This window comes from Heterodontus francisci, chromosome 41, assembly GCF_036365525.1.
Source record: "Heterodontus francisci isolate sHetFra1 chromosome 41, sHetFra1.hap1, whole genome shotgun sequence".
Taxonomy (NCBI): Eukaryota; Metazoa; Chordata; class Chondrichthyes; order Heterodontiformes; family Heterodontidae; genus Heterodontus; species Heterodontus francisci.
This window is the reverse complement of record NC_090411.1, coordinates 15,079,378-15,100,393: the sequence shown is the minus strand read 5'-3', so window position 1 is coordinate 15,100,393 and position 21,016 is coordinate 15,079,378. Positions and strand designations below refer to the sequence as shown.

Below are 21,016 nucleotides of genomic sequence, written 5' to 3'. Positions count from 1 at the left end.
ATTTTTACAAATTTTATGAATTAAGCATATTTTTTGAGAAAACAAAAGATGGTGAGATGTCGGAAGCTTCCTCTGGTAAGGGAGGTCACTTCCACGGCCCCTGTGGCTCCATTTCCTTACTGGTGCTGGTGCATGAATGGTTTGTGGTGTTGTCCACTTCTCTAATTCGTGGAATGGATCGAACCTTTTGCTGGGTTTTTGGGGACCTCCTGTCACTGTGATTTGCATCTGTTTAGTTTTGGCAGCTGACCACGATTAGGTTGCAGTTTCCAGGAATTACATGCAACACCCAGATGCCAGCAAGTGATGGGAAAAATGATGGGGCCTTTAAAAAAGATTTTTATTTGATAAAACAAACTCGTATTTAACTGGATGAATGGCAGCGTGGATTGTCATGTGACCGGGGCCATCAGCAGTGAGGGACTCACCAAGGCAGCAGTAAGGCTGCTCCTCGACAAGGTTCCTCACAAGTGCCGGGTTCACGGTACCACGGCTGTGCGGGGTGGAGAGGAGAAGCAGGTCAGGAAAACAATAGTGATCGGCGTCTCAACAGTTAGAGGAACAGACAGGCGTTTCTGCGGCCGCAGAAGTGACTCCAGGATGGTATGTTGCCTGCCTGGTGCCAGGGTTAAGGATATCATTGCGTGTCTGCAGAACATTCCAAGGGGGGAAGGGTGAACAGCCAGCAGTCATGATGCACATTGGTACGAAAGACAGAAGAGGTCCTGAAGGCAGTTTTTGGGTAGCTAGGAAAGGGATGAAAAAGTAGGACCTCAAAAGATAGTACTCACTGGATTATTCCCAGTGCCACATGCTACTGAGTATAGAAATAGGAGGATAGTGCAGCTGAGTGTGTGGCTGGAGAGATGGTGTATGAAGGCGGGCTTTAGATTCCTGGGGCATTGGGACCAGTTTTTTTTAGGAAGTGGGACCTGTAGAAGCCGGACAGTTTGCACCTCAACAGGACCGGGGCAATATTGTGGCCTCCGCACGCTGCCCCCGCGGTGGCTGGGGTGGGGAAGAGACGGTCGCCCACCTCCTTCTGGAATGTGTCTTTGCAAAGCAGGTGTGGAAAGAGATGCAGTGGTTTTTGTCGAGGTTCATCCCAAGCAGCACTGTAACGCAGGAGTCTGTGCTCTACGGGCTGTTCCCAGGGACGCACACCGAGACAAACATCAACTGCTGCTGGAGGACCATCAATTCGGTGAAAGACGCCCTTTGGTCTGCCCGAAACCTGCTGGTCTTCCAGTGCAAAGAGTTGTCCACGACCGAATGTTGCAGACTGGTACATTCCAAGGTCCAGGACTACGTGCTGAGGGACGCACTAAAGCTTGGGGCAGCCGCAGCAAAGGCTCAATGGGGAAAGACCACAGTGTAAGGTCCTCCTGCCATAGTGAACTGAGGAAACCCCTCGGGCTGTATACACCAGAGAATGTTTGATGTGAAATGTAAATGTACATTATAAATATAATCTGAAATGGCAAGAATAGTGAGGCATCTCAGAGTGTCATGTACTGTACTGAAAGAAATTGAACTGCTCTGCACTTTATGTAATGTCTAATTTATACTATTAGGGTAATGTGCTTTTATAAATTTTATGAATAAAGTATATTTTAAAAAAAGGGAGCCAAGAGCTGGGAAGTGGAATGGATTAGACTGGAGAGCTCTTTTTTGGCCAGCACGGACAGAAAGGGCCAAATGGCCTCCTGCTGTGTCATAAATCTTTCTATTTCTAGGTTTCCCTTCTGTACAGGCTCCCTGGGGGCCATTACCACACCAACTCCCCCTCACTCTCCCCAACATCACTGTCTTTTGTGCAGTTGCTCGTTCAACACTGGATTCACCCTCCTGTTCCGCCTGTTACAATTTTATTTATATTTAGAGATACAGCACTGAAACAGGCCCGTCGGCCCACTGAGTCTGTGCTGACCATCAACCACCCATTTATATTAATCCTACATTAATCCCATATTCCTACCACATCCCCAGCTTCCCTCAATTCCCCTGCCACCTACCTACACTAGGGACAATTTATAATGGCCAGCTTACCTATCAACTTGCAAGTCTTTGGCTGTGGGAGGAAACCGGAGCACCCGGCGAAAACCCACGCAGACACAGGGAGAACTTGCAAACTCCACACAGGCAGTACCCAGAATTGAACCCGGGTCCCTGGAGCTGTGAGGCTGCGGTGCTAGCCACTGCGGTTTTCTGGTGGATGGTCCAGGCTCCTGCGAGCATCATTATACAAAACTTTCAAATTATATAAGGTTTCAATATAATAGACACAGAGAGTGTTTTAACTTGTGGGGAAGAGCTAAACTAGAGGCCATCAATAGAAAATAGTCACTAATATGTTTAATCGGGAATTCAGGAGAAACTTCTTTACCCAGAGAGTGGTGAGAATGTGGAAGTTACTACACAGGGAGAGGTTGAGGAGAATAGTATAGATGCATCTAAGGTGAAGCTGGATAAACACATGAGGGAGGAGGGAATGGAAAGATAGATTGTTAGTTAGATGAGGAAAGATGGAGGAGGCTCGAGTGGAGCATAAACACCAGCTAGGATTGGTTGAGCCGAATGGCCTGTCTCTATGCTGTAAATTCTATGTCAAACAAACTGGGCTCTGCTGACGTTAACAGGGGCCCTGGGGCAATTTTTGATCATTTGCATCGCGCAAATAGGACAGCTTACTCCACCCGTGACCTGCTCGATGAAAGGGGTCAGAGGAAAATCGCCCCATCTGTCACCAGTAACAACCGAGAGCAGCAACAGTCCCAGAACAAGTTAATAGGAAAACAGGGCAGAGTGAGATTCCTCCCTGCCCTCGTCGTTCGAGAAACTATGTTCCCCAGACCGCTGGGCTGAATCTCTCCTCTCAGTACATTGCCAAGCACCTTCTGCAACTGGGCCCGAAAAGGTTGAGGGCCCAGGGTGATGGAGTTGGAAAAATGTCACTTCAAGACAACAACAACCTGCATTTAAGTAACGTCTTTAATGCAGAACAAAGTCTCAAGGCGCTTCCCAGAAGCAGCATCAAAATAAAGGCATGACCAAAGGCTTGGTCAAAGAGCTGCATCTTAGAGGGAGAGGTGGAGAGGCGAAGGGGTTTAGGGAGAGAATTCCAGAGCGGGAGGTGTAGATAGCTGAAGGCATGGCAGCGAATGATGTGTGTGCGTGAGTGAGTGTGTGCACTCTATGTACTTGTGTGTCTATCTGTGTGTATATGTTTTTGTATGTGTGTGTGTGTGTGTGTGTGTGTGTGTGTGTGTGTGTGTGTATATCTTCTGTCACTTCAATTTTGTAAAATTAAAATATCAAGAAATTAATGGATTTGGTTGTAAGGCTGAATTGGAACACCTTCCCCACTGACACTGCACAGTGACCTTTACCCTGGGAAATCCATCACCCCTAACAGAGGTGGGCGGTCACTTTCAGGGATGGAGGAGGGAGTCAGTGTGCCAGTGTCAGAATGCCAGGGTGTGTTGGAGGCACAGCCTGTGTGATGAGCACGGTGTGTCTCAATTAATGGTAGGGCGAAAGTCGTTGTCCTTCTTTCCATTTCCTGCGGAAGCTGCTTCAGTAACTCTCGTAGACACACTCATAAACGTCAGCCCCAGCCTCCACGATCTGAGCACCCTGCCTCTGCAAGTAAGGAGGGAAGAAAGACAAAGTTAGAGTTTGATAGTCGGACCGAGAGTTCCCTGGGGTATGGGGTCACTCCCAGAGTTGCAGAACATTGACCATCAAAGGGGCCGAGACTCAATTCTGGATCCATGCTGAGCTTCCAAATCTCAGCCAGGGGGCAATGGGCCATGAAGGGGCCAAAGCTTTCTTCAGTCTCCCTGTACTAGTGGGGAGAAACCAGCCACCAGCCTCCCTTTACTCTGTCCTAATTGTTGGAAGTTACTCCTTACTGCACCAGTGGAACAATTCCCACACCGGACGCCTCTCTGAATCACAGTCCCTCCGGACAGTGATGTGAGACCGCCCAACAGACACATCCACCGGTCAGTGAGACCGCCCAACAGACACATCCACCGGTCAGTGAGACCGCCCAACAGACACATCCACCGGTCAGTGAGAGTACCCAAAACACACACCTACCGGTCAGTGAGACCACCCAACAGACACATCCACTGGTCAGTGAGACCACCCAACAGACACATCCACTGGTCAGTGAGACCACCCAACAGACACATCCACCAGTCAGTGAGAGTACCCAAAACACACACCTACCGGTCAGTGAGACCACCCAACAGACACATCCACTGGTCAGTGAGACCACCCAACAGACACATCCACCGGTCAGTGAGACCGCCCAACAGACACATCCACCAGTCAGTGAGAGTACCCAAAACACACACCTACCGGTCAGTGAGACCACCCAACAGACACATCCACTGGTCAGTGAGACCACCCAACAGACACATCCACCAGTCAGTGAGACCACCCAACAGACACATCCACTGGTCAGTGAGACCGCCCAACAGACACATCCACCAGTCAGTGAGACCACCCAACAGACACATCCACTGGTCAGTGAGAGTACCCAAAACACACACCTACCGGTCAGTGAGACCACCCAACAGACACATCCACCGGTCAGTGAGACAGCCCAACAGACACATCCACTGGTCAGTGAGACCGCCCAACAGACACACCTACCGGTCACTGAGACCGCCCAACAGACACACCTACCGGTCAGTGAGACCACCCAACAGACACATCCACCGGTCAGTGAGACCACCCAACAGACACATCCACTGGTCAGTGAGACCGCCCAACAGACACATCCACTGGTCAGTGAGACCGCCCAACAGACACATCCACTGGTCAGTGAGACCACCCAACAGACACATCCACTGGTCAGTGAGACCACCCAACAGACATCTCCACCGATCAGTAAGACCACCTAACACACACACATCCACCGGTCAGTGAGACCGCCCAAAACACACACCTACCAGTCAGTGAGACCACCAGTGAGCTCACCTAACAGTCAACAACGAGCGATGGTCAGTAAATGCTGATCTTGCCAGCAATGGCCTTATCCTGAGAGTGAAAAGAAATGGTGGGAGGAAGGTTTGAAAAGTTAGTCACACCTTTGGTGATTGATTGGCTCCAGCACAGTTGTGGATGCTGCTGCTGTTCTTGTTGAGAGTGCAGTAGAACGATTGCTGGTGTGTCTGGAGAGCCTGCAGACAGACAAGACATTGTGTGATTTCACGTTATTACAAAGCACGGGGCTGTCAATTGGCCGCTGTCAAAGCAACGCCATAACACTGATAATGCTGAAATCAGTGAAGCTGCAGAGTGAAGTGTTCCAAAGGGTCCAGGGTCACTCTCTCATCCCACTGGTTGGGTAGTAATTGAGAGAGTGACCTCTATTGCAGGAGTCAGATATTTTCAGCTTCACACTGCCAGCGTCTCTTCCAGCTCGTCCAATGCGATAGAGGAGGGATGTGGGTCAGAAAAAGGGTCAGTGAGCGCGGGAAAATTAGGAACAAAAGGGAGCCTTAAATCACAAGGAAGAGCATGAATTCAGCAGGCAGGACATGTAATCAGTCGAGGGACTGGGCTCAAACTAGTGAAGACGATTAACATCAGGGCCAACAAAACAGAGTCAAGAAAGGAATTCTTATCAGCTGGAAATGCACGTGTTGGTGCCGGACTGTTAGACAGGTGCAATTCCTGATTCAAAAAAAAGCTGGACTGTTACCTGAAAAGGAGGAATGTGCAGGGTTATGGGGAGAAAGCGGGGAATGGCACAAAGCGAATTGCTCATTCGGAGAGCCGGTGCAGACAGGATGGGGCGAATGGCCTCCTTCTCTGCTGTAACAATTCTGTGAGACAGTGAATTCCATATCCAGGCGCAGTCAGCTGATAACAGTTTAGGACTTTGGGCAGAACGTGTGCAGAGGAATGTGGGATTGATGGCATTATTGGAGCAACTCTCAGGGTGAAAAGGTCAATCTACCTCTATGGGCTCTATTCAGCAACTGTCCCTGCAAATACTGACACTCTCCCCGGGACACACTGTAAATACTGACACTCTCCCCGGGACACACTGCAAATACTGACACTCTCCCCAGGACACACTGTAAATACTGACACTCTCCCCGGGACACACTGTAAATACTGACACTCTCCCCGGGACACACTGTAAATACTGACACACTCCCCGGGACACACTGTAAATACTGACACTCTCCCCGGGACACACTGTAAATACTGACACTCTCCCCGGGACACACTGCAAATACTGACACTCTCCCCTGGAGATATTGTAAATACTGACACTCTCCCTGAGACACTGTGTAAATACTGACACTCTCCCCTGGACATATTGTAAATACTGACACTCTCCGCGGGACACACTGCAAATACTGACACTCTCCCCTGGACATATTGTAAATACTGACACTCTCCCCGGGACACACTGCAAATACCGACACTCTCCCCGGGACATATTTTAAATACTGACACTCTCCCCGGGACACACTGCAAATACTGACACTCTCCCCTGGACATATTGTAAATACTGACACTCTCCCCGGGACACACTGCAAATACCGACACTCTCCCCGGGACATATTTTAAATACTGACACTCTCCCCGGGACACACTGCAAATACTGACACTCTCCCCGGGACACACTGCTCGGGATACAATGTGAATACTGACACTCTCCCCGGGTTACACTGCAAATACTGACCCACTCCCCAAGAAACACTGCAAATACTGACACTGTCCCCGGGACAAACTGCAAATCCGGAAACTTTCCGCAGAACACACTTCAAATACTGATATTCACCCTGGGACACACTGTAAATTCTGACACTCAACCCGGGACATTGGTAATAACTGACAAACACCCTGGGACGCCCTGTAAATGCTGACACACTCCGCCAGACATATTGCAGATACTAACACACTCCCTGGGACACATGGTAAATGCTGACGTACTAGCCGAGTCACATTGTAAATACAAACACTCTCCCTGGGACTGACTTTACATACTGACACGCCATGGGACACACTGCAAATACTGACATACTCCCCGGGACTCACTGTTAGTACTGAGACTCTCTTTGGACACATTTTAACTTCCAAAACTCTCCCCGGGGCACATTGTAAATACTGACACAATCCCCGGGATACACTGGAAATACTGACACTCTCCCCAGGCCACACTGTAAATACTGACACACTCCCTGGGACACTGTGTAAATACTGACACTCTCCCCGGGACACACTGTAAATACTGACACTCTCCCCGGGACACACTGTAAATACTGACACTCTCCCCGGGACACACAGTAAATACTGACACTCTCCCCGGGACACAATGTAAATACTGACACTCTCCCCGGGACACACAGCAAATACTGACACTCTCCCCGGGACACACAGTAAATACTGACACTCTCCCCGGGACAGACTGTAAATACTGACTGTCTCCCCGGGACACACTGTAAATACTGACCCTCTCCACAGGACACAATGTAAATACTGACACAATCCCCGGGACACACTGTAAATACTGACACTCTCCCCGGGACACACTGTAAATACTGACACTCTCCCTGGGACAGACTGTAAATACTGACACTGACCCGGGACACACTGTAAATACTGACGCTCTCCCAGGGACACAATGTAAATACTGACACTCTCCCCGGGACACACAGCAAATACTGACACTCTCCCCGGGACACACAGTAAATACTGACACTCTCCCCGGGACAGACTGTAAATACTGACACTCTCCCCGGGACACACAGCAAATACTGACACTCTCCCCGGGACACACAGTAAATACTGACACTCTCCCCGGGACACACAGCAAATACTGACACTCTCCCCGGGACACACAGTAAATACTGACACTCTCCACGGTACACACAGTAAATACTGACACTCTCCACGGGACAGACTGTAAATACTGACACTCTCCCCGGGACACACAGCAAATACTGACACTCTCCCCGGGACACACAGTAAATACTGACACACTCCCCGGGACACACAGCAAATACTGCCACTCTCCCCGGGACACACAGCAAATACTGACACAATCCCCGGGACACACTGTAAATACTGACACTCTCCCCGGGACACACTGTAAATACTGACACTCTCTCTGGGACAGATTGTAAATACAGAGACTCTCCACAGGACACAATGTAAATACAGAGACTCTCCCCGGGACACATTGTAAATACTGACACTCTCCCCGGGACAGAACGTAAATACTGACACTCTCCCCGGGACAGATTGTAAAAACTGACACTCTCCACAGGACACATTGTAAATACTGACACTGTCCCCGGGACACACAGAAAATACTGACAATTTCCCCGGGACAAACTGCAAATCCGGAAACTTTCCGCAGAACACACTTCAAATACTGATATTCACCACGGGACACACTGTAAATTCTGACACTCAACCCGGGACATTGGTAATAACTGACAAACACCCTGGGACGCCCTGTAAATGCTGACACACTCCGCCAGACATATTGCAGATACTAACACACTCCCTGGGACACATGGTAAATGCTGACGTACTAGCCGAGTCACATTGTAAATACAAACACTCTCCCTGGGACTGACTTTACATACTGACACGCCATGGGACACACTGCAAATACTGACATACTCCCCGGGACTCACTGTTAGCACTGAGACTCTCTTCGGCCACATTTTAACTTCCAAAACTCTCCCCGGGGCACATTGTAAATACTGACACAATCCTCGTTACACACTGTAAATACTGACACTCTCCCCAGGCCACACTGTAAATACTGACACACTCCCTGGGACACTGTGTAAATACTGACACTCTCCCCGGGACACACTGTAAATACTGACACTCTCCCCGGGACACACTGTAAATACTGACACTCTCCCCGGGACACAATGTAAATACTGACACTCTCCCCGGGACACACAGCAAATACTGACACTCTCCCCGGGACACACTGTAAATACTGACACTCTCCCCGGGACACACTGTAAATACTGACATTCTCCCTGGGACAGACTGTAAATACTGACACTGACCCGGGACACACTGTAAATACTGACGCTCTCCCAGGGACACAATGTAAATACTGACACTCTCCCCGGGACACACAGCAAATACTGACACTCTCGCCGGGACACACAGTAAATACTGACACTCTCCCCGGGACAGACTGTAAATACTGACACTCTCCCCGGGACACACAGCAAATACTGACACTCTCCCCGGGACACACAGTAAATACTGACACTCTCCCCGGGACACACAGCAAATACTGACACTCTCCCCGGGACACACAGTAAATACTGACACTCTCCCCGGGACACACAGTAAATACTGACACTCTCCACGGGACAGACTGTAAATACTGACACTCTCCCCGGGACACACAGCAAATACTGACACTCTCCCCGGGACACACAGTAAATACTGACACACTCCCCGGGACACACAGCAAATACTGCCACTCTCCCCGGGACACACAGCAAATACTGACACAATCCCCGGGACACACTGTAAATACTGACACTCTCCCCGGGACACACTGTAAATACTGACACTCTCCACAGGACACAATGTAAATACTGACACTCGCCCCGGGACACACTGTAAATACTGACACTCTCCCCGGGACACACTGTAAATACTGACACTCTCCCTGGGACAGACTGTAAATACTGACACTGACCCGGGACACACTGTAAATACTGACACTCTCCCCGGGACACAATGTAAATACTGACACTCTCCCCGGGACTTCCTGTTAATACTGAGACTCTCCCCGGACACATTGCAAATACTGACACTCTCCCCGGGACAGACTGTAAATACTGACTGTCTCCCCGGGACACACTGTAAATACTGACACTCTCCCCGGGACACACTGTAAATACTGACACTCTACACAGGAAACATTGTAAATACTGACACAATCCCCAGGACACACTGTAAATACTGACACTCTCCACAGAACACATTATAAACACTGACACAATCCCCGGGACACACTGTAAATGCTGACACTCACCACAGGACACATTGTAAATACTGACACAATCCCCGGGATACACTGGAAATACTGACACTCTCTCCGTGACACACTGTAAATTTGGACACTCTCCCGGGGACACACTGTAAATACTGACAATCTCCCCGGGATACACTGAAAAATCTAACAAACACCCCAGGACACACTGTAAATACAGGGACTCTCCCCAGGACGCTCTGTAAATACTGACACGCTCCCCGAGACACATTGTAAATACTGACCTACTCCCCAGGACTTCCTGTTAATACTGAGACTCTCCCCGGACACATTGCAAATTCTGACACTCTCACCGGGAAACACGATAAAAACTGACAAACTGCCCGGAACACAAAGTAAATACTGACACTCTCCACAGAACACATTGTAAATACTGACAGTCTCTCCGGGACACACTGCAAATACTGACACTCTACTCAGGACACACTGTAAATACAGAGACTCTCCACAGGACACATTGTAAATACAGAGATTCTCCACAGGACACATTGTAAATACTGACACTCTCTCTGGGACAGACTGTAAATACAGAGACTCTCCACAGGACACAATGTAAATACAGAGACTCTCCCCGGGACACATTGTAAATACTGACACTCTACTCAGGACACACTGTAAATACAGAGACTCTCCACAGGACACATTGTAAATACAGAGATTCTCCACAGGACACATTGTAAATACTGACACTCTCCCTGGGACAGACTGTAAATACAGAGACTCTCCACAGGACACATTGTAAATACAGAGACTCTCCACAGGACACAATGTAAATACAGAGACTCCCCCTGGGACACATTGTAAATACTGACACTCTCCCCGGGACAGATTGTAAAAACTGACACTCTCCACAGGACACATTGTAAATACTGACACTCTCCCCGGGACACACTGTAAATACAGAGACTCTCCACAGGACACATTGTAAATACTGACACTCTCCCCGGGACACACTGTAAATACAGAGACTCTCCACAGGACACATTGTAAATACTGACACACTCCCTGGGACAGACTGTAAATACTGACACTGACCCGGGACACACTGTAAATACTGACACTCTCCCCGGGACACAATGTAAATACTGACACTCTCCCCGGGACACACAGCAAATACTGACACTCTCCCCGGGTCACACAGTAAATACTGACACTCTCCCCGGGACAGACTGTAAATACTGACTGTCTCCCCGGGACACACTGTAAATACTGACACTCTCCCCGGGACACACTGTAAATACTGACACTCTCCCCGGGACACACAGTAAATACTGACACTCTCCCTGGGACAGACTGTAAATACTGACACTGACCCGGGACACACTGTAAATACTGACACTCTCCCCGGGACACAATGTAAATACTGACACTCTCCCCGGGACACACAGCAAATACTGACACTCTCCCCGGGACACACAGTAAATACTGACACTCTCCCCGGGACAGACTGTAAATACTGACTGTCCTGCCGGGACACACTGTAAATACTGACACTCTCCCCGGGACACACTGTAAATACTGACACTCTACACAGGAAACATTGTAAATACTGACACAATCCCCAGGACACACTGTAAATACTGACACTCTCCACAGAACACATTATAAACACTGACACAATCCCCGGGACACACTGTAAATGCTGACACTCACCACAGGACACATTGTAAATACTGACACAATCCCCGGGATACACTGGAAATACTGACACTCTCTCCGTGACACACTGTAAATTTGGACACTCTCCCGGGGACACACTGTAAATACTGACAATCTCCCCGGGATACACTGAAAAATCTAACAAACACCCCAGGACACACTGTAAATACAGGGACTCTCCCCAGGACGCTCTGTAAATACTGACACGCTCCCCGAGACACATTGTAAATACTGACCTACTCCCCAGGACTTCCTGTTAATACTGAGACTCTCCCCGGACACATTGCAAATTCTGACACTCTCACCGGGAAACACGATAAAAACTGACAAACTGCCCGGAACACAAAGTAAATACTGACACTCTCCACAGAACACATTGTAAATACTGACAGTCTCTCCGGGACACACTGCAAATACTGACACAATCCCCGGGACACACTGCAAATACTGACACTCTACTCAGGACACACTGTAAATACAGAGACTCTCCACAGGACACATTGTAAATACAGAGATTCTCCACAGGACACATTGTAAATACTGACACTCTCTCTGGGACAGACTGTAAATACAGAGACTCTCCACAGGACACAATGTAAATACAGAGACTCTCCACAGGACACATTGTAAATACAGAGACTCTCCACATGACACAATGTAAATACAGAGACTCTCCACAGGACACATTGTAAATACAGAGATTCTCCACAGGACACATTGTAAATACTGACACTCTCTCTGGGACAGACTGTAAATACAGAGACTCTCCACAGGACACAATGTAAATACAGAGACTCTCCACAGGACACATTGTAAATACAGAGACTCTCCACAGGACACATTGTAAATACAGAGATTCTCCACAGGACACATTGTAAATACTGACACTCTCTCTGGGACAGATTGTAAATACAGAGACTCTCCACAGGACACAATGTAAATACAGAGACTCTCCCCGGGACACATTGTAAATACTGACACTCTCCCCGGGACAGAACGTAAATACTGACACTCTCCCCGGGACAGATTGTAAAAACTGACACTCTCCACAGGACACATTGTAAATACTGACACTGTCCCCGGGACACACAGAAAATACTGACAATTTCCCCGGGACAAACTGCAAATCCGGAAACTTTCCGCAGAACACACTTCAAATACTGATATTCACCCTGGGACACACTGTAAATTCTGACACTCAACCCGGGACATTGGTAATAACTGACAAACACCCTGGGACGCCCTGTAAATGCTGACACACTCCGCCAGACATATTGCAGATACTAACACACTCCCTGGGACACATGGTAAATGCTGACGTACTAGCCGAGTCACATTGTAAATACAAACACTCTCCCTGGGACTGACTTTACATACTGACACGCCATGGGACACACTGCAAATACTGACATACTCCCCGGGACTCACTGTTAGCACTGAGACTCTCTTCGGCCACATTTTAACTTCCAAAACTCTCCCCGGGGCACATTGTAAATACTGACACAATCCTCGTTACACACTGTAAATACTGACACTCTCCCCAGGCCACACTGTAAATACTGACACACTCCCTGGGACACTGTGTAAATACTGACACTCTCCCCGGGACACACTGTAAATACTGACACTCTCCCCGGGACACACTGTAAATACTGACACTCTCCCCGGGACACAATGTAAATACTGACACTCTCCCCGGGACACACAGCAAATACTGACACTCTCCCCGGGACACACTGTAAATACTGACACTCTCCCCGGGACACACTGTAAATACTGACACTCTCCCCGGGGCACATTGTAAATACTGACACAATCCTCGTTACACACTGTAAATACTGACACTCTCCCCAGGCCACACTGTAAATACTGACACACTCCCTGGGACACTGTGTAAATACTGACACTCTCCCCGGGACACACTGTAAATACTGACACTCTCCCTGGGACAGACTGTAAATACTGACACTGACCCGGGACACACTGTAAATACTGACACTCTCCCCGGGACACAATGTAAATACTGACACTCTCCCCGGGACACACAGCAAATACTGACACTCTCCCCGGGACACACAGTAAATACTGACACTCTCCCCGGGACAGACTGTAAATACTGACTGTCTCCCCGGGACACACTGTAAATACTGACCCTCTCCACAGGACACAATGTAAATACTGACACAATCCCCGGGACACACTGTAAATACTGACACTCTCCCCGGGACACACTGTAAATACTGACATTCTCCCTGGGACAGACTGTAAATACTGACACAGACCCGGGACACACTGTAAATACTGACGCTCTCCCAGGGACACAATGTAAATACTGACACTCTCCCCGGGACACACAGCAAATACTGACACTCTCCCCGGGACACACAGTAAATACTGACACTCTCCCCGGGACAGACTGTAAATACTGACACTCTCCCCGGGACACACAGCAAATACTGACACTCTCCCCGGGACACACAGCAAATACTGACACTCTCCCCGGGACAGACTGTAAATACTGACACTCTCCCCGGGACACACAGTAAATACTGACACTCTCCCCGGGACACACAGCAAATACTGACACTCTCCCCGGGACACACAGTAAATACTGACACTCTCCCCGGGACACACAGTAAATACTGACACTCTCCACGGGACAGACTGTAAATACTGACACTCTCCCCGGGACACACAGCAAATACTGACACTCTCCCCGGGACACACAGTAAATACTGACACACTCCCCGGGACACACAGCAAATACTGCCACTCTCCCCGGGACACACAGCAAATACTGACACAATCCCCGGGACACACTGTAAATACTGACACTCTCCCCGGGACACACTGTAAATACTGACACTCTCCACAGGACACAATGTAAATACTGACACTCGCCCCGGGACACACTGTAAATACTGACACTCTCCCCGGGACACACTGTAAATACTGACACTCTCCCTGGGACAGACTGTAAATACTGACACTGACCCGGGACACACTGTAAATACTGACACTCTCCCCGGGACACAATGTAAATACTGACACTCTCCCCGGGACTTCCTGTTAATACTGAGACTCTCCCCGGACACATTGCAAATACTGACACTCTCCCCGGGACAGACTGTAAATACTGACTGTCTCCCCGGGACACACTGTAAATACTGACACTCTCCCCGGGACACACTGTAAATACTGACACTCTACACAGGAAACATTGTAAATACTGACACAATCCCCAGGACACACTGTAAATACTGACACTCTCCACAGAACACATTATAAACACTGACACAATCCCCGGGACACACTGTAAATGCTGACACTCACCACAGGACACATTGTAAATACTGACACAATCCCCGGGATACACTGGAAATACTGACACTCTCTCCGTGACACACTGTAAATTTGGACACTCTCCCGGGGACACACTGTAAATACTGACAATCTCCCCGGGATACACTGAAAAATCTAACAAACACCCCAGGACACACTGTAAATACAGGGACTCTCCCCAGGACGCTCTGTAAATACTGACACGCTCCCCGAGACACATTGTAAATACTGACCTACTCCCCAGGACTTCCTGTTAATACTGAGACTCTCCCCGGACACATTGCAAATTCTGACACTCTCACCGGGAAACACGATAAAAACTGACAAACTGCCCGGAACACAAAGTAAATACTGACACTCTCCACAGAACACATTGTAAATACTGACAGTCTCTCCGGGACACACTGCAAATACTGACACTCTACTCAGGACACACTGTAAATACAGAGACTCTCCACAGGACACATTGTAAATACAGAGATTCTCCACAGGACACATTGTAAATACTGACACTCTCTCTGGGACAGACTGTAAATACAGAGACTCTCCACAGGACACAATGTAAATACAGAGACTCTCCCCGGGACACATTGTAAATACTGACACTCTACTCAGGACACACTGTAAATACAGAGACTCTCCACAGGACACATTGTAAATACAGAGATTCTCCACAGGACACATTGTAAATACTGACACTCTCCCTGGGACAGACTGTAAATACAGAGACTCTCCACAGGACACATTGTAAATACAGAGACTCTCCACAGGACACAATGTAAATACAGAGACTCCCCCTGGGACACATTGTAAATACTGACACTCTCCCCGGGACAGATTGTAAAAACTGACACTCTCCACAGGACACATTGTAAATACTGACACTCTCCCCGGGACACACTGTAAATACAGAGACTCTCCACAGGACACATTGTAAATACTGACACTCTCCCCGGGACACACTGTAAATACAGAGACTCTCCACAGGACACATTGTAAATACTGACACACTCCCTGGGACAGACTGTAAATACTGACACTGACCCGGGACACACTGTAAATACTGACACTCTCCCCGGGACACAATGTAAATACTGACACTCTCCCCGGGACACACAGCAAATACTGACACTCTCCCCGGGTCACACAGTAAATACTGACACTCTCCCCGGGACAGACTGTAAATACTGACTGTCTCCCCGGGACACACTGTAAATACTGACACTCTCCCCGGGACACACTGTAAATACTGAAACTCGACACAGGAAACATTGTAAATACTGACACAATCCCCAGGACACACTGTAAATACTGACACTCTCCCCGGGACACACAGTAAATACTGACACTCTCCCCGGGACACACAGTAAATACTGACACTCTCCCCGGGACAGACTGTAAATACTGACTGTCTCCCCGGGACACACTGTAAATACTGACTGTCTCCCCGGGACACAATGTAAATACTGACACTCTCCCCGGGACACACAGCAAATACTGACACTCTCCCCGGGACACACAGTAAATACTGACACTCTCCCCGGGACAGACTGTAAATACTGACTGTCTCCCCGGGACACACTGTAAATACTGACACTCTCCCCGGGACACACTGTAAATACTGAAACTCGACACAGGAAACATTGTAAATACTGACACAATCCCCGGGATACACTGTAAATACTGACACTCTCCACAGAACACATTATAAACACTGACACAATCCCCGGGACACACTGTAAATGCTGACACTCACCACAGGACACATTGTAAATACTGACACAATCCCCGGGATACACTGGAAATACTGACACTCTCTCCGTGACACACTGTAAATTTGGACACTCTCCCGGGGACACACTGTAAATACTGACAATCTCCCCGGGATACACTGAAAAATCTAACAAACACCCCAGGACACACTGTAAATACAGGGACTCTCCCCAGGACGCACTGTAAATACTGACACGCTCCCCGAGACACATTGTAAATACTGACCTACTCCCCAGGACTTCCTGTTAATACTGAGACTCTCCTCGGACACATTGCAAATTCTGACACTCTCACCGGGAAACACGATAAAAACTGACAAACTGCCCGGAGCACAAAGTAAATACTGACACTCTTCACAGAACACATTGTAAATACTGACAGTCTCTCCGGGACACACTGCAAATACTGACACTCTACTCAGGACACACTGTAAATACAGAGACTCTCCACAGGACACATTGTAAATACAGAGATTCTCCACAGGACACATTGTAAATACTGACACTCTCTCTGGGACAGACTGTAAATACAGAGACTCTCCACAGGACACAATGTAAATACAGAGACTCTCCCCGGGACACATTGTAAATACTGACACTCTACTCAGGACACACTGTAAATACAGAGACTCTCCACAGGACACATTGTAAATACAGAGATTCTCCACAGGACACATTGTAAATACTGACACTCTCCCTGGGACAGACTGTAAATACAGAGACTCTCCACGGGACACATTGTAAATACAGAGACTCTCCACAGGACACAATGTAAATACAGAGACTCTCCCTGGGACACATTGTAAATACTGACACTCTCCCCGGGACAGAACGTAAATACTGACACTCTCCCCGGGACAGATTGTAAAAACTGACACTCTCCACAGGACACATTGTAAATACTGACACTCTCCCCGGGACACACTGTAAATACAGAGACTCTCCACAGGACACATTGTAAATACTGACACTCTCCCCGGGACACACTGTAAATACAGAGACTCTCCACAGGACACATTGTAAATACTGACACACTCCCCAGGACATATTGTAAATACTGACACGCTCCCCGGGACACACTGTAAATACAGAGACTCTCCACAGGACACATTGTAAATACTGACACTCTCCCTGGGACAGACTGTAAATACTGACACTGACCCGGGACAGTCTGGAAATACTGACACTCTCCCCGTGACACAATGTAAATACTGACACTCTCCCCGGGACACACAGTAAATACTGACACTCTCCCCGGGACACAATGTAAATACTGACACTCTCCCCGGGACACACAGTAAATACTGACACTCTCCCCGGGACACAATGTAAATACTGACACTCTCCCCGGGACACACAGTAAATACTGACACTCTCCCCGGGACAGACTGTAAATACTGACACTGACCCGGGACACAATGTAAATACTGACACTCTCCCCGGGACACACAGTAAATACTGACACTCTCCCTGGTACAGACTGTAAATACTGACACTCTCCCCGGGACACACAGTAAATACTGACACTCTCCCCGGGACAGACTGTAAATACTGACACTCTCCCCGGGACACACAGTAAATACTGACACTCTCCCCGGGACAGACTGTAAGTACTGACACTCTCCCCGGGACACACAGTAAATACTGACACTCTCCCCGGGAAACACTGTAAATACTGAAACTCTCCACAGGAAACATTGTAAATACTGAAACAATCCCAAGGACACACTGTAAATACTGACACTCTCCACAGGACACATTATAAACACTGACACTCTCCCCAGGACACATTGTGAATGCTGACACTCTCCACAGGACACGTTGTAAATACTGACACAATCCCCAGGACACACTGTAAATACTGACACTCTCCACAGGACACACTGTCAATACTGACACAATCCCCGGGACACACTGTAAATACTGACACTCTCCACAGGGCACGTTGTAAATACTGACATAATCCCCGGGACACATTGTAAATACTGACACTCTCCACAGGACACATTGTAAATACTCACACAATCCCTGTGACACACTGCAAATACTGACACTCTCCACAGAACACACTGTAAATACTGACACAATCCCCGGGACACACTGTAAATACTGACACACTCCCCGGGATATATTGTAAATACTGACACAATCCCCGGGACACACTGTAAATACAGAGACTCTCCACAGGACACAGTGTAAATACTGACACAATCCCCGGGACATATTGTAAATACTGACACAATCCCGGGACACATTGTAAATACTGACACTCTCCACAGGACACATTGTAAATACTGACACTCTCCCCGGGACACACAGTAAATACTGACACTCTCCCCGGGACAGACTGTAAATACTGACACTCTCCCCGGGACACACAGTAAATACTGACACTCTCCCCGGGACAGACTGTAAATACTGACACTCTCCCCGGGACACACAGTAAATACTGACACACTCCCCGGGACACACTGTAAATGCTGACACTCTCCACAGGACACATTGCAAATACTGACACTCTCCCTGGGACAGACTGTAAATACTGACACTGACCCGGGACAGACTGTAAATACTGACACTCTCCCCGGGACACAATGTAAATACTGACACTCTCCCCGGGACACACAGTAAATACTGACACTCTCCCCGGGACACAATGTAAATACTGACACTCTCCCCGGGACACACAGTAAATACTGACACTCTCCCTGGGACACACAGTAAATACTGACACTGACCCGGGACAGACTGTAAATACTGACACTCTCCCCGGGACACACAGTAAATACTGACACTCTCCCTGGGACACAATGTAAATACTGACACTCTCCCCGGGAATTACAGTAAATACTGACACTCTCCCCGGGACACACAGTAAATACTGACACTCTCCCTGGGACACAATGTAAATACTGACACTCTCCCCGGGACACACAGTAAATACTGACACTCTCCCTGGGACAGACTGTAAATACTCACACTGACCCGGGACAGACTGTAAATACTGACACTCTCCCCGGGACACAATGTAAATACTGACACTCTCCCCGGGACAAATGTAAATACTGACACTCTCCCCGGGACACACTGTAAATGCTGACACTCTCCACAGGACACATTGCAAATACTGACACTCTCCCTGGGACAGACTGTAAATACTGACACTGACCCGGGACAGACTGTAAATACTGACACTCTCCCCGGGACACAATGTAAATACTGACACTCTCCCCGGGACACACAGTAAATACTGACACTCTCCCCGGGACACAATGTAAATACTGACACTCTCCCCGGGACACACAGTAAATACTGACACTCTCCCTGGGACACACAGTAAATACTGACACTGACCCGGGACAGACTGTAAATACTGACACTCTCCCCGGGACACACAGTAAATACTGACACTCTCCCTGGGACACAATGTAAATACTGACACTCTCCCCGGGAATTACAGTAAATACTGACACTCTCCCGGGACACACAGTAAATACTGACACTCTCCCTGGGACACAATGTAAATACTGACACTCTCCCCGGGACACACAGTAAATACTGACACTCTCCCTGGGACAGACTGTAAATACTCACACTGACCCGGGACAGACTGTAAATACTGACACTCTCCCCGGGACACAATGTAAATACTGACACTCTCCCCGGGACAAATGTAAATACTGACACTCTCCCCGGGACACACAGTAAATACTGACACTCTCCCTGGGACAGACTGTAAATACTCACACTGACCCGGGACAGACTGTAAATACTGACACTCTCCCCGGGACACATTGTAAATACTGACACTCTCCCCGGGACACACAGTGAAAACTGACACTCTCCCCGGGACAGACTGTAAATACTGACACTCTCCCTGGGACACAATGTAAATACTGACACTCTCCCCGGGACACACAGTAAATACTGACACTCTCCCTGGGACAGACTGTAAATACTCACACTGACCCGGGACAGACTGTAAATACTGACACTCTCCACGGGACACAATGTAAATACTGACACTCTCCCCGGGACACACAGTAAATACTGACACTCTCCCCGGGACACAAAGTAAATACTGACACTCTCCCCGGGACAGACTGTAAGTACTGACTGTCTCCCCGGGACACACTGTAAATACTGACACTCTCCCCGGGACACACTG

At 48.5% G+C, this 21,016-nt stretch overlaps 1 protein-coding gene across 2 annotated transcripts in view; it reads right to left on the bottom strand.

Moving 5' to 3' along the window:
• Positions 1 to 3,196: 3,196 nt before the first annotated feature.
• Positions 3,197 to 21,016, bottom strand: part of LOC137353263 (uncharacterized) — a 191,920-nt gene continuing 174,100 nt past the window's right edge. For both annotated transcript variants that reach the window (XM_068019339.1, XM_068019338.1), the window contains 2 exons: positions 5,103 to 5,195; positions 3,197 to 3,642 (listed from right to left, as the gene is read on the bottom strand). In XM_068019339.1, coding sequence (XP_067875440.1) covers positions 3,577 to 3,642; positions 5,103 to 5,195 — 159 coding nt within the window. In that variant the 3' untranslated portion in view covers positions 3,197 to 3,576. The remainder of the gene's footprint in view (positions 3,643 to 5,102; positions 5,196 to 21,016) is intronic.